General features: G+C 37.9%; 1 protein-coding gene across 1 annotated transcript in view; it reads right to left on the bottom strand.

Annotated features, from left to right (window-relative positions):
- adamts3 (ADAM metallopeptidase with thrombospondin type 1 motif, 3) overlaps positions 1–25,961 on the bottom strand; it is a 165,808-nt gene that overhangs the window by 45,682 nt on the left and 94,165 nt on the right. The window contains exons 11-17 of the mRNA XM_036598371.1: positions 24,642–24,755; positions 22,630–22,775; positions 19,754–19,929; positions 15,010–15,143; positions 14,125–14,248; positions 5,302–5,382; positions 2,168–2,331 (exon numbers count right to left, since the gene is read on the bottom strand). Of these exons, the coding sequence (XP_036454264.1) occupies positions 2,168–2,331; positions 5,302–5,382; positions 14,125–14,248; positions 15,010–15,143; positions 19,754–19,929; positions 22,630–22,775; positions 24,642–24,755 (939 nt within the window). The remainder of the gene's footprint in view (positions 1–2,167; positions 2,332–5,301; positions 5,383–14,124; positions 14,249–15,009; positions 15,144–19,753; positions 19,930–22,629; positions 22,776–24,641; positions 24,756–25,961) is intronic.

The following is a 25,961-nucleotide window of genomic DNA, read 5'->3' as shown; positions in this document are numbered from 1 at the left end:
GCAAACACAAAGTGAAACAGCCAAATACAGCTTAATTTATTTGGCTATAATTTTGACATTTAAGTAAAGAAGCTGAGCATGTCCTTGGTCACTCAGTTAACCTGCTTTGCTGGCTCCTATAAGACAATAATGGCCATCAATCTAGACAAATTTCATATGAAACAGAAACAACTTGCTGAGTCCTCAATCCTGAACAAGATTTATTTTCGCCTGTCCATGACCACCTGGACCGCTAACAGAGTTTTCACACCTGTCTTGTTTGGGGCAGACCTACTGAACTTTTGCGACTCTATTGAACTTTTTCTTTAGTTTGGTTAATTTTGACATGTAAGAACACTCCACTGTCCTCTGGCACACCCTAAACAAATGAACCGTGGCCTGGCTTGTAAGATCTGCTTCTAAATGAACCCTGCTTTAGTTTGCTGGGAATTTATCATCAGAGCATTCTTTCCTCTTTTTATTACCAGCACGTCAGCACTGTACCACCTGCATAATCTGCCTGTTTTAATATCTGACAGTTTACAGGCGCAACTATCTTTCCTGCAGCACGAGCTGCTGTTAATAACATCAGATGAGCAATAAAGTAATAGCAAAGCAAAGCCTTTTATTTTGGCAAGGTTTATTATTATTGCTTTGACTGTGATACACATAGACACTAAGCATCTCTATTTTCATGCAAAGTTGGAGTTTTGTCTCAAATGGTGGACACTGTGAAAGTAACAAAGCCGTAAACACAACTCATTGTTTCAAGCCACTGAAACTAAACGAACCAAATGAAAAAGACGCAATGACACAAAAAACAACTTAAGCAAATAAACTAGGTGTGAAAACAGCCTACGTGAGCAATGGAATACGAATGAATACGCTGTTTATTCATTAGTCCAGGTAAACCGACCATGAAAACACGTCACTAAACAAAGATTTTAAAAGATTTACATCTGGAAGTTATACTTTACAGCACTATCAAAGATGGCAGAAACTGAGGCAGGCAGCAATTTCAACTATCTGCTTTATATATATTTTATGAGACATTATATAGTTTCACAAAGAAATATCTGTCACTTGCGCTCAGGGAAGACATAAAGCAAGCCTGTAAGTAAAAAGTCTTTGTTTTATTAATATTTGTAAGTAACTGAAACTCCTACATAATCTTGTAAATGAAAAAGTGTGTCTGTAATAGCTGAGCACAAACATTGTTAAAAAAAATTAATAAAAATGTTATTACTGTGATTGTTTTATTTATTTATACTTCAGAGTCTGTGTCCCCCCACCACAGTATGTGAGTAGAGTGGAGTGGTTCCTCGCTCAAAGCATTCTGTAACCACTCCTTGTTTTCTATTACCCACTCCTCGCTTGCACCTGGCTCACACATCACAGAAAACCTGCTCCATGTCTGCTCCGTTTGACTCATTCTTATGAGACTTATTTAATGTATGATATATATTTTATGGACAAGATGCTACGCACTTCATTTAATGAATTATATAATTTATGCCTGTTATTAAATGAAAAACTAGTTAAACGTTCTGTACTACACAGGCTATCAGTAGGTAATGGCTTGAAACAATGGCCCAATCACAAGCCAGAAAACTGCCAACTGTAAACAGACGCATTTATCACAATCTTCGTTATCACTGCTGCAGCAAAATGGATGAAATGAGACTAATTGTGTGGAATATCTGTAGAACTTAGTTGCAATCGGTGAGAATGTCCAGTACAGGTGTGCTGAATGCTGTGCAAACGATGCGAGCTGTAGCAGTCATGGTGCTGCATCATTCATGTCACACAGAGGAAGTCAGTGTGGAAAAAAGGACTGGCTTGTGAGATAGAGCGGTGCTGGAGTGATTTCAGAGTGATTTCAGAGTGTCTTAGTATAAAGAGCACATCAAATAAAAATATGCACAAAATCTGAGTAAAAGAAAAAGTCTGATAGCTGAAGATAGATTGATTACAACACTGCTGTCTCGTAGCTGGAAGTCAGTCTGCCATGAGTGTATTGGTATTTTCTTACAACCCTCAGCATTAAAGATTTTTCAAATTTGTGTGAAACACTGCAGACAATAATAATAATGATAATAATAATAATAATAGTAGTAGTAATAAAAAGAAGAAGTCTTTGTTTCATATATGTTTCTAAGACCAAATGACACAAAAACAATCGAATTACCAGAACAATGACTGCATCATGTAGCGGCCCGTCCGTGTGTAGAGTCTCAACGTCTTCTTCGTTGATGTAATCCCACTCCACTCCAAGGTCGATGAAGCTGTGAGACCTGACCTCCTCCCCTTTCCCATTCAGGATGTAATGTCCTGTGGCCTGGTTCTTCACAGCTGCAATCAATCATCAGTTACAAATCTTCAAATGTTACGATTACAACATATCCGCCCTCCGTGACTGATAACTCATCATGAAGTCATGTTTTATCTGCACAAATAATCCTCACCGGGTGAAAGCACCACCTTGAGTCAGATGACACATGAAGATATCATATATGTGGTCCTATGTTTATGATATGATTGTGATTTATAGTGAAATCCTTCAAAACCCATGAATCTTTAATAGGCTTTTTAAATGCGCAGCGCTTCCACGGATGCGTCGGCGTTATCAGCAGTTTATTATTGCCACTACTGAAGACTGTAGCTGCGAAGGGAAATGACATGACAGTCATTCAGTGACAGTGAGAAGTAATGATGCACTCTGGGCTGAGGACAGGAAAGACCAGTTGAGCATCTGACTGAATGTCAATGGAGATTACTGGTGGAGGAGGACATCAAGTAAATCACCATTGCCATCAGTCATTAAATGTCACTGCAATGGACAGTGAGAAGAGCACTGGAATAGTACTTCATATTACACTACTGCACGCTACTCTAGCATTCTAAAGCAAGTTTCAGTATCAATATAGAATATAGAAAAACAAGCAGAATGGGTGCAACAGGTTTGAGGCATTAAAATCAAAGCACTGATCTTTGACTTCTAGAAAGCTGGACGTGATGAGAGTGCTTTGAGTTGGAAATTCTTATTTTTATTGAACTGATGAACTTTTAATTATCATACACTGACTCTTTAAACTGTAATTATATTGCAAATTGGTCATTACAGATTACAGATTGTAGATTAATATACAGAATTGAGTCACAAGCCTGCAGGAATTAAATTTCGTATTACTTGATCCTGCTACGTAACATCGACCATGCCAAAAACGTCATGAAAGATGACATATGCTGTCATAAGTTGTCATCACAGATTATGTTCAGTAATATAACAGTGTCATATAACCATTGCAAGTAATTCAGTGCAATGCAATTAGTCCTAATAACTGTTATTCTGTTTTGATGTCAGCTTTATGTCACATACTAATTTTGCTCAATGCACTCTAGTTTTATGAAACATTATGCCACAAATAATGAAAATTAACAGTAATGGTGACATGACTGTTGTAATACTGAACAAAATGGCTTGGTTATGTCAATTTTATGTAGTAAAGTTCAAGTGGTACCTCAATGTCATTCAATATTAATGGAAACAAAGACTCGGCCTGAATATTGAATGGAAGACTAAAAGATGGAGGTATTTAAGACTTAAGAATATTTCTACATGTTAAGAGAAATCTTATTAATTAATCATCACCAAAGCTAATAATGATAAGGTTAAATGGACTGGAAATGGTGGCAAACCCTTAAAAACTGGTCAAGGCACCCTTATTAATTATTTAAGAAGGATCATCCTTGTGTGGCCTCTTTAGAGGTTGGGAATTGTGGGAAAGTTGTGAATAAAAAATGCATTCTTTCTTTAATTAAAGTAAATTTAGGATTAATTAAAAATGTAATCACCATTTTATTATTGGGTGGAAGTGGGTGACATGCTGGCTTATGAATACTAACAAGTGGTAATTGCGAACTTCACAGACTCTGAACACTCTGAGGCATAAAATCAGGAATGGTTTCATCAGCACATTAGTCACTGTCTAATTATCTCTATGATCTTTTCAATTACGGCTTTAGAAGTTTGGAAAAATGAGCCTATGAGTGATAAAAGGACAGGAAAAAAAAACCCAACATGAACTGCAGATGAGATACATGGTCAAACCTTTATTCCAAAAAAGCTGGGACAGTATGAGAAATGATAATAAAAACAGGCCATCATCAGTAAATTTTGTTTGGCCTGTATTCAATTGAAAACAGCACAAAAACCGACACAATTTTGCAAGTGGAAATGTTTTTGTCACTCTTTCATTATACAGGCCCGAACTCTGCTAATGTAGCCATGCTGTTGTAACACGTCTCTGGAAAAGACATTGTGTAGAAGGCAGCTTATGTTGCTCCAAAATCTGCCTTTCAGCATTAATGTTGCCTTCACAGAATGCAAGATGCAAGTTACCCATGCCATGGGCAGTAATATACTATAACATATAATGACAGTAGTTTATCAAAGTATTCACAAGCCCACGTGGTGATATCCATCACAGAAGCATTCCAGTTTTTAATGCTGTGCTGTCTGAAGGATCTAAGGTCACGTGCATTCATTTGTGGTTCCGGCCTTGCCCTTTACACATAGAAATTTCTCAGAATTCAAGCACTCGTTTAGGAACTGTTCTTAAACTGCTGGATTATTCACTGATGCGTTTTTGCAAGCATCAACTTATCCTCGCTCATTAAGGTCTGGTCTTTTCTTGACAATCCTTTTATACCCAAGCATGATTGCATCACCTGTTATAACATGTTTTTGAACATTTTACAATGTTCCTAGTCCTATGTTGACCTTGTCCCAACATTTTTGGGAATGTCATTTTTAGAATATGCATATATTTACATAAAACAATGACACTGATATGGTAAAACACGAAATATGTTGTCTCTGTTTTTGTTTAAATAGGGTCAAAATGGATTTATTATTTACAAATTGCTGCTTTCTTTTTTTGCACTTCACATACTGTCACAACCTTTTTGGAATTGAGGTTTGTATAAATTTGGAACAAAAATATATATTTTATGGATGGTGGGTGGTGTGGAATGATCAACATAGCTTAGCTAAACAGCATAACTAAATCTCTTTACCGGCAAGCGTGCTGATCATGCTGATCATTGTAATAAATGTTTTCTTTGCTTGAATTGAACCCATTATACCATCATGTAATGATGAAAAATGTGTAATATGATACAAATAAAAGGGAAATGGATCTACCATGTTTCATGTTGATGGTTGAAATGGATTGATTTTGTGGGATAACTGGTACGTGTAAATGTTAGCATGCATATGATTTCCAAGCCAAAGGGCCTGTGAGGACAGCTGTCACTTACCAAGAATGTGAGGGAAGGCCTCATTTTCTTGGATGATCACATGTCTAGCCCCAGGGGGGATGAGGAACATCTTTAGGTAACCTTTGCACCAGAGCGAAACAGCAACAGAGGCAAGATGTTCGGGGGGAAAAGATAGCAGAAGCAATTAGTGAGCAAAAGAAGGCTAAAGTCTTGATTTTCTTTGCAGAGGTGGACATCCTGTTGTTAGAAGGCACAGTGTTTTAATTGCTAGGCTTCTAGAAGAGCTTACAGTTTTGAAGAGATGTACTACTGCAGTTGTCCATCGAGCTACATCACGCAAAGCCTAGGAAAGAAAATTACTTAAGAATGTGACAGAAGGATCTTCATTCTGACTTCATGCCATACAGTCATCTTTCTATAAGTGGTTCAAATATACCTCACAAATAGATGCTTTGATGGAATGTGTGCTTCACAAAACTGAAGTATGTTGAGGATTCCAATGAGTCAAGTAAGTTGTTGAGCAAAGAAAAGCTATTGTGCAACATTGCCTCAGTGACAAATGCATGAAGGAAACTGAATGGCAGAACCTTGAGCCACCTTTCAACAAACGAAGGAAATCAAAAGCATTAAAGACACTAAAGCTGCCCTCTGACGTCTACTACGGATGTCCATGCCTCTGCAGAGCATCGTACCACTCACCAAGTACATTTCTAGAGTCCTCGCTTTCATTCAGATACACATGCCGCGCTCCTTTGGGCAGCAAGAAGGCTCCCCTCGTCTTCCCTTGGGGGATAAGAAGTGACTGTTACAGCAATTTTGTACTGCACTCTTCTGCCATTGACTTGGAGCGCTCACTTTGAAGTCGCTAGCAGCGTGAGGTCTGTCTTATGATAGGATAATGGGCGCAAAAAGGGTGCCTGTCTGATGGCGGTTGAGACGCTGGCTGCTTCAGACAGTGCCCGCTGTGAGGCTTTATCATCAGTTAATGTGAACAGGCAGACACCTGCCGAGAGATATGAGCCTGGCTAATCTCAAAAGGGTTCAGGTGAGGTGTCAGAATAGGACTATGAGGAAGAGGAGGGGCGGAAAAAGAGGCAATGAAAGAATCGAGAAATGGCTGAAATGAAGATCACGTGGAGGAACACAAATGGGAAAAGGTCAGTAGTGCACGGTATGTGTAAAATGGATCTTACACACCGCAATATTGCACTGACCTGGCTTAATGGGGGTCACAGATGCCTTTAATCTACTTCGTGTCACGAGCCTGACTTAATGAGAGGGTATGATATTAGGTACTCTTACAAAATAAAAGTGATAAAAAGGGTTTTTGGGAGTGATGCCAAAAAAGAACCTTTAAACATAAAAAACTCAATTAAAATTACTCAACTGAAAGTTTTTTTAGGGAAACAAAAGTGGTTCTTCTTTGGCATCGCTCCAAAGAACTCTTTTTAACACATTTATTTTGATCAAAACCACCCTTCATTTGGTTAATTTCCAGTCAAAACAACCAATAAGTTATTCATGTTGAATGTCAGAAAAAATATCAGAAGACATTTTTTTTTTTCATTTTTCTGCAGGAATGTCTTTCCACACCTTCAAAGATCAGTCTTGGGAGTTTTTCTCTGCTTCCTATAATCCAAATAATCCCAAAAACATTCAATGAGGTTGAGGTCTGGACCCTAGAGTCATCAGTCCATTGAACACCAGCAGCATCTTTGTCTGATTTGCAAATTCTCTTATTTTTCAGACTTGAGTTTCTTCTGTCATCTGAAGGACGGACAGAAACTCCTGTGGATTTTTTCAGATCTGAGGCAAGACAGAGCTCGAGTTTCTCCTGTTTCTCAAAGATTAAAGATTTAAATACTGTTTATCTGATGGTGACAGTTTTGGTGGTCTACCAGGCCTTACACAGCTATTAGGACTTCCCATTTTCCCGATATCTTTTAATCATTCTTTATTTCCAGTTTTGGAAACCCCTGTTTTCCATTTACTTTCCTCTTCCTAATCTTCTGTCTAATCTCAGAAACATCCCCTGAAAAATGAATAACTTTTACTTAATGGCTACTTAGACTAGAAATATGTGAAAGGTGGTCTCTGGTTTTGGCATAGTACTATATCTAATTGCACACAATCAAATCTATGCTATTCTTTATCTTTTTCTTCTACCTGGATGTGTCCCAGTCAATGGCAAAGAATGCATTACAAAGGGAGAGAGGAACAGTAAGATTAGATAACACAGAATACTTGCAGATTGTGTTTTCCAACAAAGGGATTTCTTTTTGGCCTCTCTTGCTTAAACTGTTTCCCTGTTAAGAAAGTGAGTAATTCAAGTTAACACATTGTTAGAGAGATGTTACAGTGTCGACTTCATTCATGCCAAGTTAAACAGTGCCATGTTCAATCTTGCAGTGGCACATCACTTACGGTGCCTGTTACGGACAAGTTAATGAGATGATGACAAGACACATTACTTACAAATGAGCAGTCGTGCTTTGTTGACCTCTTACACAAAATGAAACATGCTTTGACATGCTGTATCGTGGTAATTGGGATTGAAGTTTGGTATCATGAATCTCTGCATGCAAATTACATTTAGTGTCATAAAAACTGCATCATTTAAAAGGTCAACGCTAACAATGCTAACAAGACACTAACAGTTTCACATGGTTAGTGCTGAGCTAGCTGTACCATCTTCAACCACAAGTTTGAAACTTACAGCAAGTCAGAAAGTGTGCCAAGAAGGAAATATCCCCAGATGCCTGAAGCATTTTATTAAGTCATTTTGCATGTGTTAAAGGCCACAAGGCAACACGCATCAGTTTCCACTGGCTCAACAGTCCTGCAATCTGTGTAGAAGTTGTGTCCAATATGTTCTTGATAGCCTGCACATTGTGCTAGCATCATTATTTTGGCTGTGTCCTGGACACTAGGAGCCAATAACTGAATAATAATAGGATGGCCCCAGAGGTGGAGCTTGAGAACAGTTGGTAAAGACTCAGGCATGATTACTGAGGCATACCTAAATGAAACCTTCGTACATACTAGTTAATGAATAGTTTTCTTCTTGTAATTGAGGACAAGGCCACAAAGCTGATGTTAATGCTGGCCTAGCATGTTTGGTGTGGTATAAATAAATACGGCTTAAAATATCCACTACATTTTAGAAGGTTATCCTAATAGAACCTTGTTATTTTAATGTAACTAGAGCTTCAGATAAGTGTCAGGCCCCATAATCACTCTGCCATGCCATTTACAAGTGCTAATGCATATGCAGGGCTTGATAGCACTTCTGGAACCATTGTAAAAATGTCACTGCACCAGCTCTGTGTGCTCTGCTCCAGTCTGCACCAGTAAACTGTAGCAAAAAGTTAAACGTAGTTAATTAATACATGAGAAAAAACACAAAAGTATATTTCGCATATTTAATGTATTAAATTATGACATACCATATGGATGGTATTAAGTTAGATATGTAGGCACAGACATGGGGGTTTATATGTATAAAAATATATAAAATACTTCATTAACCCTTTAACTTCTTTTCACAGTAGCCATAAAATGCAATTTCGGCCGGTTTTGAAGGTCCCTCAGTTCAGCCTTGAATTATTAGAAATTAAATTAATTTAATCTCAATTATATTTTGAACAGATTTCAGTCATTTAATCTGCTTTTCTTTGTTAATAATATGTTCTCTCTCCTGCTGTTGCAATTATTTGATATTCAAATAATGTCATCTAACAAAGATGAAAGATTATTTTAAAAAATCTTTTTTTATTTAGTTTGTGTTACAAACTGCCTTTTCAAACAAGAAACACACAGAACATAAATTACACATGCTGCACTTTCTTGTAACTCTGATATAACAAATCAATAATAAGTGCCTATCAATCTGAATTGTACTCTGAATAAGCTTACATTCAGAGTACAATTCAGAAAAATATCACAGTGCTTCCAACAACAAGGGAAGCATTGTGTATCTTTATACAGTGACAGACAACACAGCAGCACACAGAAAGCTCTGATTCTACATGCTGATTTGTTTCACTGTGGCCAGTTTGGACATTCACATGCTAGAACTTGCAACAGATTTATAAGAGTTAAAACTACCATCTTCATATTCTCAGAATGAATCGCCAGCGAGACACTTGGTTCAATAGAATTAATAGCAAGTAATACTTGCAACAGCACAAGAAGAACTTTCACTGGATCAAATGGCTCTTTAATACTAACAACAACTAGCATTTCTTTGTTAAAACACTTGTCAAAACTAGAGCAAACATGAGTTGCAGGTGGTTTTCACATTTTTTGTTAATATTCCATGTTTGACACCTTGAACTGCAAGCATATTAAAACTTATTGTACAGTAACTACTATAAAACTAATTTAATTAATGTAGCATTTGAATTCAGAGGTTAATTTGCACTGTGAGAAATTAAATTAGGGTATTATATTATTAGCTGTGTCAATATGATGCTCATATACAGCATGCCTGTATCCCTACTATCAGATGTACATAAGGCCATAAACTTTGCTGAGGTTGGCAACTGTGACAATCCATCTCCTTATGACCAGCTTAGACAGCAAAGCTGTTCATTATTATCATTATAATAACAGTTATTTCTATGTCTTTAGACCACCACAAAGTGGGAGTGAGAGACCAGTTCTTGATACCCAGGGGCCAGACTCACAGTTTGAGAGCAGAATATGTTTCAAAAAGAGGCAGTTTTTTTGTTCTACTGAATCAAATGCCCAGAGAAACCTGAGGCATGATTTATGTCTTGTTTGTTAAAAGCAGCTAATTAGTTTTTGGCTCTTCTTAATTCCACAGTGAAACAGTCAGAAATGCCAACCTCATTATGAGACTTAACACAGCTGTGGCTTCGAACGCTATGGTAGAACTATTGATGTAATATTGCGAAGGCAGAGGTCATTATATATTGACCTTTTTAAAGGGCGCAATGTTACAAATAAGATTCGATACTGAATACGTGAGGCAATGAAACTCAACTTTGGGCAGACACTTCCATTTGCCTGTTTCTAGTTGCTTGCCCCAGGACAGCCTGGTGCTTAAACAGCTATTTACGTAAGGGATTAAACTCACATTTGATTTATGTCCTGTAGTCTGCACTTCTGACTGTTTCCTTTTGTTGATATCACTAAATGACAGACAACCAGTCAACAACCACAGATGGTAAAGGATGTTTTTTCCTACTGCAGTAAAGAAAACAATAACTTTTCATCAAATTCAAATCATAATAAACTTGTCACTTAAAAAACATGAATGTGGTATTGATTGAAATCAGAATCTGCACTTTCAGCAGAATTTCTCAGCTTGTTTCAATGAGATTCGAGCTAGAAATGTTGCTCGAAGCTCATTATCTTGTTATTCTATTCTAAGGGTTCTGCAATCTAGGGTTAATGTAACAAAACTGCTTTTCTACATAACGTCCCCCTTCACCCCCAGAGTCTCCCCAAATCACACAATTCTACTAGAAAGAGCTTCTGCCAAGACATGAGAAGCCAGTGCCTCTTTTCAAACTGCCACTAATGCAACATCATTAGACAGCTGAACGTGCTTGGAGGGGAGCTGCCAATGCTGTTATGTTAGCTAACAGCCGCCAACACTAGCTAGCATCATGCTGAGGGATGAAGCAGAGAGCAATCCTACCCACCCAGAGAAAGCGAGGCCAATTATGCTCTCTTGGAGTCCCAGACATGGCTGACAGTGTCAAAGCCGGGGATCAAACTTGAGATCTCCAGATAATACGGCCAACACTTAGATAGTATAAGTTTGTCTTTTTGAAAATGTCTCTTTGTGCCACTATGGTTGTGAAGGTAGCCTCTTTCTGCAGGCCCCTTGTGACGAAATCAACTCATATAGTTTTAGGACACGGTTGGCTTTTTGTGTGTGAAATGTTGTGACTCGGTGTTGAGCTGCTAGGGAGCAATAGGGGGCAAAAGGGGATGGATGAGAACCCCCTGCTGTGAAAAATATTCACAAAGATAGATGAGCTGGTATACAACAGATGGCACAACTGTGGCCTTCCTGGCTGCCACAATAAAAAAAACAACCTTTAAATATAACAAAAACACTTTTATAAACATGTTGATACAAAATCCAGTTCACTTTCAGTTTTGTAAATGATACATTTCCATTAATATTCCATTAATGTTACTGTTAGGGGGGAGTTAGGGGGGAAACTGCTTTTTACAGCTACAGTTAAAAGGGCTAAAGAATCATGTTTAATAACATATTAATAACAATTAATAACATTAATAATATTAATAACATTTTTATGACATATTTCGTTTGCGACAGTCTGTAAAGTCATATTTGTGGCTTTAGTGACCCCTCTGTTGGAAACATGTTAACTGTCCGATGTAAGAATGACGTTATGCCTTATCGAGTCACAGGCTTTGTGACGTGTTTGCTACAAATTTGTACCTAAATGGCCAGACCTAAACCAGACCATAGTAAAGTTCGGCCAGTTATAGTGTCCATATATAGACTGACAGCATGATAAAAATTCATCAGGAAAATAATCTTTATTAATATTAATGATCAATTTCGTGAATAATGCATGACATTGAATTTATGCCTTGATGTTGACAGGTTTCCCTGTAGCAGATATGATGGGTTGGAAGGCATATTTTTTGTTTTTTTCACTACTCAAATATTCTTTAAAAGCACCGCAAAACAGACAGATTTGTCCTTTTTGTTGAACATGCTAATCACTTTCTCCCTGGGTGACGGTTAAGTGCTACTCACACTACCACAGAGCTGCAGCACTCCAGTATAATAACATCTATGGATATTACATATGTGCATACATATCTGAAAGCACTGTTGAGTAGATGAGTCAGTATTAGCATTGTGAAATAATTTAAAAACTGAAATGTTTCATCTGAGGCCTTGAAATGACTAATCGGGATTAATCACGCCTTTTTAAAATGCGTACAGATTAAGTCCTAATTAGAGTCAGTCACAGAAGCCTGAATAGGTTCTAATAAAACAAAGACATATGATTACAATTCAAATCTGACACAGTTTTATAAAGACCCCTGCTGTTAAGCTCTGAATGATTGCTGAATGGATGCATTGTTACAATATATTATAGTTCACTTTTTGGGTGAAAGATTTCACAAATGCGAACAGATTAAAAGGTAAATTGTGATTGAAAAATAATAAAGAACTAGCCAGGATTTCTATTATTTTATCATTCCATTTCTACAGTGACTGCACAGTAGGAATTAACGCGGCATTGATGAGCAGCATCTGTCTGCACATTTTAACCTCCATCTCACTCAAAAAAAATGTGAAGTATGTCTCAGCTTGCTATTAGCTGAAGAGAGCATATACTGTGGTTTCTTAATAGATCTGTAAGAGAGGATCTTATTAATTTAACCTCATTATTTATAGAACCACCTAATTCATGTTAACAATTAATCATTATTATTCATTATCAAAGTTGTATTGCTATTGTTAAGCCAGAAACTAAAAGAATTATGTAGTTAGATAATTATTTTAATACTCAAAGCTCACTGAAGAAACTCACTGCAGAAACTGCTGAACGAGATAATTTACTTTCAATCAACAACACATTTGTGAGTACTGTGGCTTGTTTTGGAAAACACGAGATCTTTACAGATTTATGCGATTTTTGTTATTTATTGACATCAGAACAGATGGAAAAAAAAGTCATAAGAGCAGCTGTTGATGGCGTCACTTACAATGCAATTAAATATGCAATAAGGGGTCAATGACGTCCATTATGGTCCTATAATATAATTCGATACATACATGGCTACGACAGTACAGTACACTACAGAATCTCTTTCATGTGAATACATATTTAGTGCATCAAAATAAAAAAAATCATGTCAGGTGGTGCGACTGTCCAACCATGTACGCTGATTAAGTAATGTAGTTATAAGAGATTCTAAATAAAATGGTCTTTAAAATCATAATAGGGCAACTTTAAAAGTCTTCAACAAATTGTCTGTCAATTCAGAATTGACATCTGTCAATTCTGATTTCCTCAAAGGTCATGCAGCACAACCAATAAAGGACTTTTATTGTGACATGCTTTTGGTGGGTAAGGTATTGCAACATGAAGAAGACCCCAAGTGACTTTCATGATGCAATGCCAAGGCTAGTAACCCTATCACAACTATTTAAATACTGAAAAATTGTCATTTTTGAGTCATGGCTGGTTCTGTTTACAAATCAGAAAGTTTGACCCCGGGAAATTGTGCTTTCATTATAATGATGATTTTTTATTTGAAAATCACTGTCATAACCAATTTGAAATATAATATTTTTAACTGGTGTGTGTGGTTACACCACTTGACTTTTTAATGGCAGTAAAACTGGTGGTCCTGTTCAAAAACGAAGGTTATTGTTATTACTATATACGAACTATAAAACCAAATATCAACGCATTAAATAGATTCTTGCAGTTATAAAAATGCACTTTTAAATAATTTGTAAATCCAGAATTTTGAAATGTATCATTTTGAAATCCTTTACTTGCCACTGACCCAGTTGCAGAATTACATTTGAATATTATAGCAATTTGTGACTTTTAAGGGTAAACTTGAAAGCTCCCAGCAGCGATTCTTCGGATGACTCACACCAGCACCAAAAGGCCAGCATGCTGCTTTTACCAACTCCTCCAAAATGTGTGAGAAGAATTCTGGCATGAACAGACATGTGGGTTTGACCCCAAAACTAGGACACAGCGCCAGAACACAGCAAAAACAAAACCCCACAGTGGTAGAACTGTTTCGCCAGTGAGAAAGAGATGATGGAATTACTGCCCATGGGTGGTCCTCGAGAAAGAGAAGTGAAAAGGGTCATACCGGTTTTCTTGGGGGTTCTGGTGAATGTTCCCTTCACGGTTCTGCAGTGGGAGTTATCCCCTCCGCACACCCCGCACTTATCCTCTACCTTGTTGGAGCCAATCTCTCTGTCACATCCCACTTTCTGTTAAGCACAAAAAAAGAGAGAGAGAGAGATGTGCAGAGAGAGGGAGAGAGAGGACAGCCAGAAATGAGACATCAGCCAAAACTCTTCTGTTGAAGCCTTTTGTCATATTTGACTATTATTAGTCCCAGTAGACGCTGATGTCATGACACCACATTGCTAGTTTGGATTTTAAAATTGTCCTCATTCTGCTCTTTTGAGGAATGGAAGACAAGTGTCCTGGTTAAAACTGCAAAAAAACATTGTAGTCTGCTATATTTTTGGAGACCTTGTCACCTCGAGAGAGCTTTTTCAGAGCTACCGTGCTTTAGTTTGAACTTTTACAGTTGATAAGCACTTCCACAAACCACGCTAAATGAGCTCAGTTCGCTTATTCTTCTCAAAAACATTATTATTTCATTCCCCCGTCTAAAGAAAATGAGAAAAAAATCTATTATTATTTCATTCACTCTATCTAAGAAAAAAACAGCATGCTTTTATCAACCACAGTGAAAGCATTCCATTATTCAAAGCATCAAAGACGCTATCCATTTCGAATAGCCTTCATTTTTATCGTCAGCACTTTTTGCATAGCCATTTTTGCGGTGGCGGGTGAATGCGGGTATATTTTTCTGGCTGTTTCATGGGAGGCTCTTCTTCCCTGACAGGCTGTTAGAGCTGCTGTCAGCTTTTTGGGCAGGTGCTGTCAGGAGACTTTTGGCTGTAGCAGTGAAGCTGCACGGCTGCAGGGTTCGAGAGGATAGTGGCTGTCAGCAGCTTACCACACACTCTCCTCGCACGCAGATGCTGTAGGGATCCTTGTAGGAGCACCTCGTCCCGTCGTGCACCAGTTGCTTCATGTATGCCACGTCGCCCGTCTCCTTCGACTGGCAGTACAGGTGACATCTTTTGTTGGCTGAAAGACAGGAGGGGCTGTTTAAAGTGACAGTTTGGCAAAATCTTCCCTTAAAACAAATGCAATGTATTAGCCAAGAGATTTTTAGTGTTTGATGTTTGCTTTTTTTTTGTTTGTGCACCACAAGTATAAGCCTAATGTAGAAACCAAGTGATGGAAGCTTAGAACTACTAATTAACATTCTGCAAGCTGCACACCCAAATTATCACACTTGGTCTATAAAAATGGTCAGAAGTTACACCGCACAGCTAAAAACAGTACTAGCAGCAGTACTTGCGATTTGAATTTTGTCTTTTTTTTTTTATTATTAATAACAGTGTATCTTATAGTGTCAGAAATTAGAACGCACCAAAATTTTGGCTAAAGAAATTTCCAGCCAAAGAATGATGAAAAATGGCACTTTTGGTTTTTGTCCAAAAGCAAAGTGGCCAAAATTTTTGGCTGAAATTACGCCTACAACAAGGTGGGCTCCTGAATGGCACAACCGTCTAAGTGTTGGCCCTATCTTTAGGAGATTGCGAGTCCGATCCCTGGTGATGCTACAGCCATCCATGGCACCAGTGGCCTTGCTCTGTTTGGGTGGGTAGAATGGAAGTGGATACAAAAAAAAAAAAGGGCAACAATTTAAAAAAAAGCCTACAACAAGGTGTACTGCACAAATTTGAACAAAAATCAGAAATGGTGATAAAAAATTATGTTTGTTCAATTTGCTTCCCTGCAGCGGTCAGCACAGAGGTGTTCAAATGGGCATTTTTTCCAAAGAACATAAGACAAACAGTTTGCATTGTCTATTCATGTGGAGTATCAAGAGTGGATACAACACCCAAGAACTTCTCCACTACAGGTTTGATAGCACTACATCAAGCTCAGTTCCTGTTGGCATGCTGACACCATCTGTAGCCTCAACTTACCACCAAAGTGCAGAAAATAACAAAAAATAATGCAATTCATTTCCTTGAATGACAAACTGTTCCCTGTTGTTGAGGATGTTGGATTTTGAAGTTTATTTTAAAAACATCTTTTCTGGTTTTCCCGCACAGTGTATCCTGAACTTTGGTTTCAGCCAAGAATTTTCAGGTTGGTGTATCACTATCAGAAACCACTTAAGCAAGTCTATTTGACATTATGTAACAACTCAATGTGGTTTGTTGCCACTAATTGATAAGTTAAGCATGCAGTTTGACGCTAACTGGCAAAGTATAAGCTTCCATGACTTGTTAACTACATTACCCTCGTAGCTAGGGGTGATGTGATATTGTTATTGTGATAAATTACAACACAATATGCTTTTCTGAACATATCATTGATATTGCCACTTCAATTACCTAAAGATTTAAGTTAATTTAGTGCATTCACTGTGTGAAAGGTTGAATAAAAAAGATAAAAATCAAGATTTTAGTAGCATTTTTTGATGGTGGCACTACTGGTGCATGTTGTTAATGTTGTTATCTGTATCATGAAGATGTTGTCAAGCATCACCATTACATTTTTGCCATATCCCCCCATTCATAGCTCCAGTGCAAAAGTAACAAAGCAAACTTTGTACACCAAACATGTCTTTCTTGATCTACTACATTCTGGGTAAAGGGAAAATGTGTATCGCTTAAGTGAGCACTAGCACTGTATGCACTGTTTCCACAAGGGACAGATCTGTTGACATGCGGGGTCGATACAGACAGTGAGGTGGCATTGTTTGACAGCTGAAAGGAAAGTGAGCTCATTGATCTGTAAGCTGTGGAAGGTCCTCAAATGCTTGCTGCCCATTTTCTAAGGGTCAACGTGGACCACCAAAGCATCTGAGCCACAACATTTACAGCCTGTAGGAAGAAACAGCTATGCTTTACATGTTTCAAACAAAGTGGGGAAGGATCCAGGGACAATAATTATTATTTGAACTGCATACATTTATGGTTTAAATGATGCTGGCTAGATTTCTTATAAAGTAAATCTAGTGGAAGGGTGAAGGTGGTTATACCCCTTCAGTAATTTGTTTTTTTCCCATGTCTGACTGATCCCATCACATGGACTGACTGCTAAAAGTCTGTATGTCAGGTTGGAAACAAGCGTCAGTCTACACACGCTTTCAAATCGAAATTGCTTTTGATAAATCATTATCTTAATGTGGATTTTCACACACGGTCACCTTAACACCAAATCTATGCATAGGAATCTTTTATAAATGAGGTCCCAATTGGCCAAAGACCTGGACTACCACCTGAAAGGACTGAAATTTCTGAAATTTAACAGTTAACTTAGACGTAACTGCGTAACGAGTTACATTTACATGCAATTTGCATCCTGTATCAACAGCTTCAAGTTTTTTCTGTTTTTCAGTGTCAGAAAATGACATGGGAAAAAATTATGTTTTTTTCTTTCTGCAAAACAAGCTTCACATCAAATTCAAATCATAATAATTTACCTCTTTTGAGAATGCAAATGATTAACCGTTAACTGATGAATAAACAATTGCTCAACCAAAAAAGAGTTGATTAAAAAGAGTTGATTTAATTTTTTTAATTTCTAATTCTAATTAAGAACTGTTTCTATTTGAATAGGTGGATATATCATTCAAGTTGAGGAATGTCTTGTGCATGAGGGTGCACCAGGCAGTTCCATTCGATAGGCCTACTACAAAATGAAGTGGGCAGTGGTGCTTAGAACCACTTTTTGAGAGGACAGTAGCTACAACAATGTACCACACAGAAAGCAAGCATCTGTAAGAGATAAGAGACAAGTATTTCTCTGAGAGAAAGTGAGATGCATGTCGGTGTGAGGAAATCATATAAGGGTGTGAAAAATTACAAAGAATTACGTGGTGGGCGGCAATCTAGAGTACTGAGGTACATTGAGACAAAGCTACCAACGGTCACAGCATTTATGTTCATTTTAGTTTAGGCTAGTAATGGTAAATATAACTTTAGAATGTAGAATACTGAACTTTCAGTAGCTCATCATTATATATTTCAGCGATTTCATCACCTTCAAAGTTTTTGGTCATATAATCATGAACATACTGTAGTGATCCACCTCTGATATATATCTGATACGGTTTTTGTGTGCATAAATTGTTTTTACAATTAATATTTTGATGGGTCATGTCCTTGAGTTTAAACTTGTTGGTTAACAAATAATCACAGATTAAAAGAACTGTGCATACATAATCTCCTCTTTCCACCGTTTCACAGCGATGGAGATAAAGTGCGTACTACGCTGCTCAATGCTCAATCCCTATTGGTAATTGCCACAACGTTCTGCTCCTTATTTGCATTTGGGCAGTGCCCATGAGCAAGTCCTCAATGAATGGGTGTGAAAGGAGCTAAACGGCTAAAAACGAAAAGTTAAAATAGTTTCTAATCAATCGGCCAGAACTTTCCTTTAATATTAGAAAGCAGAAGAATGTATTTCACTAAAAAAGCACAGAAAACTTACGTGCATGTTTCCTTTTTTCTATAGTAAATGGGTTTTGGACAGCAAAACGCTGGCATTACTGCTACTGAGTGCTGATTGGTTGGCGAGCGGAGCAGCTCATTGGCCGTTCATGCTCACAGATGCCATGGACGTACATGAGGTGCCGTTCAAAAATATAACAGAGGTGTTAAAATGTGCCAACATTCCCGCTGACTCCTGTTGCCAGAAATCACGAGCTCTCATTGAAATGAATGATCTCTGGCTGCTTTGTCGTGTTGCGTCGCTGCGAGTGAACGCAGGGTAACGGTTTAACCTTGTTCTCCTTGGATACTGTAAATGGCCCAAGTGTGGCCAAGAATGAAAATTACGTTTTTTTGTATTCCATGGTTTGGTAACAATAAACAGAAATTATAATGCTCGTGCATATATACGTCATTATAAGCATTTATAAACTGAAAATGTTTTTTTCTTCACCTAGGTAAAGCAACATGGTCTTTTCACAGTCTGAGCAACACATTACATCTAAAAGCTCTTTTTCCCCAGTGACCAGTGGTCAAAATCCTGCTGAGTAAATAGCTTTGGACAAGAGGACCACCTGTATGAAAGCATGGCTTTTACTTGTGAGACTTCATTCAAGGCCTAAGCAGTTTTGCTTGAGCTCCTCAGACCTTGCACACAGCTAAAAGAGAGGTGAAAGGAAGCAAACAAAAGCAAATGGGAGGAAGGGAACAAGGCATGACGAAAAACAGCACGGAGCCTGCCCTCCACTTGGCCATGCTGCTATTAGGCACGTGTTTCTTGAGCCCGCACTTGCCACATACACCAGTTTGCCATTTCTCTGCCTTAAAAGCGTATGTTTATATGTTTGTGTGTAAAGAACTGGAGCGAGGGATGATATTTTTTAAGATCCTCTATGTTTCAAAGTAGTTACAGGATAATTCATAGTAGCTGCTAAATAATAAGTATTAAGATTAAAAACTGAACAATAAGCAATAACTCCTTATAATAATAAATAAAAAAACATATTATTCAGTTACTACAACACAAACTGACTGAGTGTATCTTAGATTACAGAATATAGATATGTATAGTAAAACACCAGTGGGTCCTGACCATTGAATTGGGTTAATTCTAGTATCTATAGACTCAAAAGGAAGCCTGGACTTTGTGAATTTTCCTCATCTCAAATCTTACACACTCACCATCCGGGTGCTCGTAGGGGAGCCAGTGGTGTTTGGCGTTCTGGTACTCAAAGTGTGAGTTGCGAAGCTGACACTGCTGAGCCCTGAAGTCCTCAAAGTGCTTGGAGCAGTCGTCCGTGTTGCACAGCTGGAACTCATAGTTCACCCCTGGGCAGTCCTGACCACCATTAGATGGACTGTGTCACAGGGCAGAAAAGGAAAGGGAACATAAAAGAAAAGGTCAGCAAATATTTTCTCCTTTTATTAAAAACTCTGAGTTTACTTCATTAAATCTTTAAGTCTGCCTAAGAACCTTCAGAAAAGTTCATTTATGAAATGTACAACCCCATTTCCAAAGAAGTTGGAATGCTGTGCAAAACAAAAATAAAGCACAATGATGTGCAAAGCATGTAAACCCTACATTTAATAGTAAATACTACAAAGACAGCATATCAAATGTTGGAACTGAGGAATTTTGTTTTTTTTTTAAATATATGCCCATTTTGAATTTGATGCCAGAAACACGTTTCAAAAAGGGTGGGACAGGGACACGTTTACCACTGTGTTTCATCACCTCTTCTTTTAACAACACTCTGTAAGCATTTGGGAACTGAGGAGACCAACTGCTGTAGTTTTGAAAGTGCAATGTTTTCCCATTCTTGCTTGATGTAGGATTTCAGCTGCTCAACAGTTCAGGGTCTCATTTGTCATATTATTATTTTCGTTTAACAATGTGCCAGATGTTTTCAATGGGTGACAGGCTTGGACTGCAGGCAGGCCAGTTTCGCACCCAGACTCTTTACCTATAGAGCCATGCTGTTGTAATACATGCAGAATGTGGTTTGGCATTGTCTCGATGAAGTAAGCAAGGCCTTCCCTGAAAAAGACGCCATCTGGATGGCAGCATATGTTGCCAAAACTTGTATATATCTTATAGCATTAATGTTGCCTTCACAGATGTGCAAGTCACTCATGCCATGTGCACTAATGCACCCCCAAACCATCACAGATGCTGGCGTTTGAACTGTGCACCGATAACAAGCCAGATGGTCTTTAGCACAGAGGACCCAGTGCCCATGATTTCCAAAAAGAATTTCAAATTTTACTTCATCAGATCACAAGACACTTTTCCACTTCACCTCAGTCCATCTTAAATGAACTCAGGCCCAGAGAAGGCGGCGGCGTTTCACCTGTTTATATATGGTTTCTTCTATGTATGAGTTTTAACTTGCATTTGTGGATGCAGCATTTGTGTTCATAGACAGTGAGCCCATGCAGAGATTTCCACTGCAGAAGCATGTTTATTATTAATGCAGTGCCACCTGAGGGACCGAAGATCACGGCCAGCCACTGGTTTTTGGCCTCGCCCCTTGTATACAGGGATTTCTCCAGATTCTCTGAATCTTTTAATGCTATTATGGACTGTAAAAATGATCCCCAAGTTCTTTGCTATTTTACATTGAGAAACGTTATTCTTGACCTGTTTGACCTCGCAATTTTTCACAGAGTGGTGAACATCTCCCTATCTTTACTTCTGAAAGACTCAGCCTCTCTGGGATGTTCTTTTTATACCCAATCATGTTAATGACTTGTTGCCAATTAAACACCAGCTGTGTTTTAGCATTACATAACTGTACCAGTCTTTTCTTGCCCCATATCAACTTTTTTGAAACATGTTGTTGGGATCAAATTCAAAATAGGCATATATTTTTAAAAATGTAAAACATTTGATATGTTGTCCTTGTACTGTTTTCATTTAAGATAGACTGTAAATGATGTGCACACCAGTTCATTCTGTTTTTATTTACATTTTGCACAGTTTTTAAAGGTTTAGACACATCCGAATAAGGGTTTGCCAGGATATGAGTGAATGTGTGATTTTCGTAAGCTTAAATGCTTGAAATTTCTTTCTAAGACAAATATGAGAAGTGAAATTCAGGTCTATGTATGAATTCATTTCCAAATGAGAAAAGGAGCAGAAAAAACCCAAACTAGCAGTTTTCATTTATACTTTTAGCTGGAAAAGGTTGAATCACAATCATTATGTCACATTAATTACTTTGTGCCTCGTAATAAGTGGGATGTCTGCACTCATTAAAAGGCCGCATTCTACATTTTTTGTGTTTTTTATTATCCCTGCTGAGCTCCACTTATGTACCAAAAACAGACAGTTTTCTCTTTATTCATTAGAATAAAACAATCTATTTTTGTTACTGTGCCTCTAAGACTCATATGTGTAAATGAGGTCTCTTCTGACTTGCTGTCTTGTATTGTTCTTCATTCAAACAGCAGTCCATGCTGAAATTCTCTGTATAACTTCAGCATAAATGGGCAGAACCAAACTGAATATATATGTAAAATATGTTTTTATGACATCACAAAAACAATAGATTCAAAGTGGACCATTTTTGCAGCTTATTTTCAATATATGGACGATATAAAGTGAAGTGTGAATGGAAAGCTTTGTCAGTGTTTAATACTACATCAAACACGTCTATGTCAAAAATGCAAGGAAACCTCAGATTTCAATGATATGGGCCCAATCAGATCTGTTGTGACAAATTAGGGTGGGTCTAAATAGGCCTATTTGGCAGAAAGCCAGTATTTCTGATTACAGCAGTTACCCTATTTTGTAGTTTTGATATCTTCATAATTATTCATAAATGTGGAAAACAGTTTATTTGAACAGATGTCATGTTGTGGGTTTGGCTAAATCACTGCAAAGCCAAGGATTTGGATTTTAATCCAATCCAGACCCCAAATTCCAAACAGACAACATTTGATAACAGTCCCTGGGCTCATGGCATTTTCCATCAATGCACGCGTAGCATATTGAAAACTAAGGTGATACAGCTTTCCGCTCTGAAACCTCACTGAGTGTATTGGGGATAACGTACACTGGGTTGTTGCACTGCCGTGTCCTGAAGCGAACGCCTGTCCCGCAAGAGCGCGAGCATGAGCCGTACTTGGTCCAGGCGCCCCACGCTCCGTCCTGCTTCACCTGGTTGGCGTTCTTCCACATGCAGTGACCTTTGTAGCACCACTAGAGGAGTGAGAACGAGAATCACAATCACTTTATTGGCTAAGTACAATGGTAAGAAACAAGGAATGGGCCATAGAGGTCTTTGTGGAACTGGTGCATACATAAATGGACAATACAGAATATAAATGATAACATTAAATGCAGAGAGATTGGGACCCTGAAATATCCTGACTGAAACAAACTAGCCACATTAGAATTCGAACTCGCAGTAAGTGACTTCCAGAAGTCCTACAAAACTAATCCTAACAAAACTAATCCTAATTACAGTTGTATGCAAAAGTATGGGTAAATTTGTAAAAATTAAACATTTTTTAGATTATTTTTTGAAGTAAAAAGAAGCTAACGCCACCTCTGCATGTTATATCTAGCATATCTCTGCCAGTTTTAACATGCAATTATTTTTTACTTGCTGATTTTAACATGCTGGGGCACAAAATAAAACTTGCATAAGTTTCGGCACCTTTCAGTCAACAGTTAGCAAGGCTGAAATCACATTGTCCTAACTTTTATTATAGCCCTTACAGAATTTATATCCTTGATTTAGAATTATTTCCATTCTTTCTTGCAGAACGCATCATAGGTCGTATTGCATGCACATTATGTTTGAGAATAATCACAGACTTTCATAATATTCAAGTCAGGTGACTGTGAGGGCCATTCTAAACCCTTATTTCTTGAAGTAGTTTAAGATTGATTTTTATGTACGTTTTGGATCATTGTCCTGCTGTAGAGGCCAGTGTTTTATCTTCTACATTTTCTTAACTGTGTCACATTTGCTTCCAGAATGAGCTGATATTTAGTGGAATCCTTTCTTATCTATATCTCCACAACATGTCCTGTAGCTCTGACTGCCACAAAGCATAATAGATCCAACCCTATGCTTAACAGATGGTAAGGTGTTCTTTCCAAATTCTGCTCCTGATTGTAGCCAGTTCACTTTTTGTTTCATCAGATCACAGCACTTGATTATAAACTGTCTCTGGTTTATCTAAGTCTATTGTTGCATACTTTAAACATTGATTTTTGTAATGAAATCACAGTTAAGGTTAACTTCTGAGCACCCGTCCATGTAGATGTTTTTTAGTGTTTTTCTATATGTTAAATTCAGCAAATACACAATAATTAATTGCTTTTGTACTTAGAAAACCAACCAAAATGTATAATTTGACCAATTCTGTATGTTTGTGGTTTATCTGACACATTAGACCTTCTGTCAAGTCCTGAAGAGAGACAGCTAACTTGGCTGTATCTACCTAGATACCCCAGAGAAAAAAGAATCCTTATTGCTTAATTTTCTGTTGGGTGTTTTAAGAATTTAACCTTTTAGTTTCAATACTTCAGTTTAAATACAATGAGCGTGATGATTATCTAATATAAAAATGAACTAAAAATACAGAAATCTTTAGGCTTTCTCTGAAGGCCTAGAAGTCTCTGATATCTAGAGTCCATAATAGTTTCAAGTTTCAAGTGTATTTGTCATTTGCACAACATGTTAGGACATTTATGCATTGAAATGCTTGTGGTGAGGCTCAGCTAATCACTCTACAGAAAGTAAATAAGTGAAAAATGAAAATACAAGAAAAACAAACTGAAAAATATTAAATATACACAAAATATACACAAGATATACACAAAATATAGAGACAATATACATTTTAAAGTGACTAAAAAAATATTGCTGATATCTACATTCAATAAACTAAAAATGTACTTGGTATTTACAGCAATATAGATCAGGTGGGACATGACTGTAACAGGTGCAAATGTACGAAGTGGGATATATGGGACAAATGTGACATGCACAAAAGCACATATAAGCCATGGACAAAAGTAAAAGTACAGCAAAGCACAGTGCATGTGTTTTACCTTCCCAGGCGCACATTCAGTGCCGTCCAGTGGGGGTCCCTTTTTGGTTTTGCAGAAGTAAGGGTTGTCTGGATGACTGCACCACAGCTGCTTGCAAGGATCAAATGTGCGGAACTGAGGAGAGAGAAATTATACAACGTTTCCCATGGGTCGGTTTGAGAAACAGAGAGAGAAAGAGAGAGAGAGAGACAGAGAGAGAGAGAGTAAGAGAGAACTGAGAAGCTTATATCTGGCTTCCACTGGCCTCAAGACATCCTGTTTCTCTAAGAAACCAGTCAAAGTGTGGATTTGATCAAAGGAGACTTAATTGATTCTGCCTCTCGAGTTTGGCTGGCCTGGCTTGGCCCCGAGACGCAAACGTTTCATGTCACGACTCTGTTCATTACCACTGACACTGTGAAGATGATGAGACAATGACATTGTCAACTTTTTTCATTAAGCTGTATTTGGTGTTCATTATGCACACTAGGGGCCCGAGACACATGAAGATGCAAGGCCTGGAAATTGTGGCTGCTGGGTGTTTATTCAAAAAAGCCACACTGTATGTGTGAGTAACTAAAATGAACCTGCAGCGGGCGGCAGTGACAGTCACAAAATAAGGTAATTTGCTTCTAGCGATGAAAAATATTAATCAGCACATGGCATCAATCTGAAGGTGGTGAATTTCTCTGACTATAATAATATTCAATGTTTTCCCTTAAATAAAAATTTCAAACAAATAATTCTGGGAAAAATAGCTTGTTTATTGTTTTATTTTTGCCTATATTTCACTACTGTGCAGGGAAAAATGGAGGAAATGTCCCCTTACGAACCATGTCCATCCACCATAAAGTTAAACTGTATATGTGTATGAGTTTAGCACTAATAAGATGATGATCACAGTTCTAGGAAATGTGATGGTGGAACAGCAATTTGTTTGTTTTTGTAGGCCTGTCATGCTCATGAAATTATAGCTGATGATTAATTACCCTATAAATAACACACACACACACACGCATACACACACACTTTCTAAGCCAATTATCCTTCTGGGTCACGGGGTGATCCTAGCAGTCACTGGGCAGAAGGCAGGAAACACCCTGGACAGATCACCTGTCCTTCACAGAACAGACATATACATTCACACACACAATCACACCCAGGGGCAGTTTAGCATGCCCAGTTCACCTGACTGCATGTCTTTGGACTGTGGGAGGAAACCCATTCAGACACAGGGAGAACTCCACACAGTAAAGACCCTGGTCACCCAGCCAGGACTCAAACCCAGACCCTCCTTGCTTTACTTTTAATGTAAGTGAATGGAACCAGACTTCTTTCCAA

Source organism: Colossoma macropomum, unplaced genomic scaffold (assembly GCF_904425465.1).
Source record: "Colossoma macropomum unplaced genomic scaffold, Colossoma_macropomum, whole genome shotgun sequence".
Classification (NCBI taxonomy): domain Eukaryota; kingdom Metazoa; phylum Chordata; class Actinopteri; order Characiformes; family Serrasalmidae; genus Colossoma; species Colossoma macropomum.
Note: the sequence above shows the minus strand (reverse complement) of the source record. Positions and strands in the feature narration are given on the sequence as shown.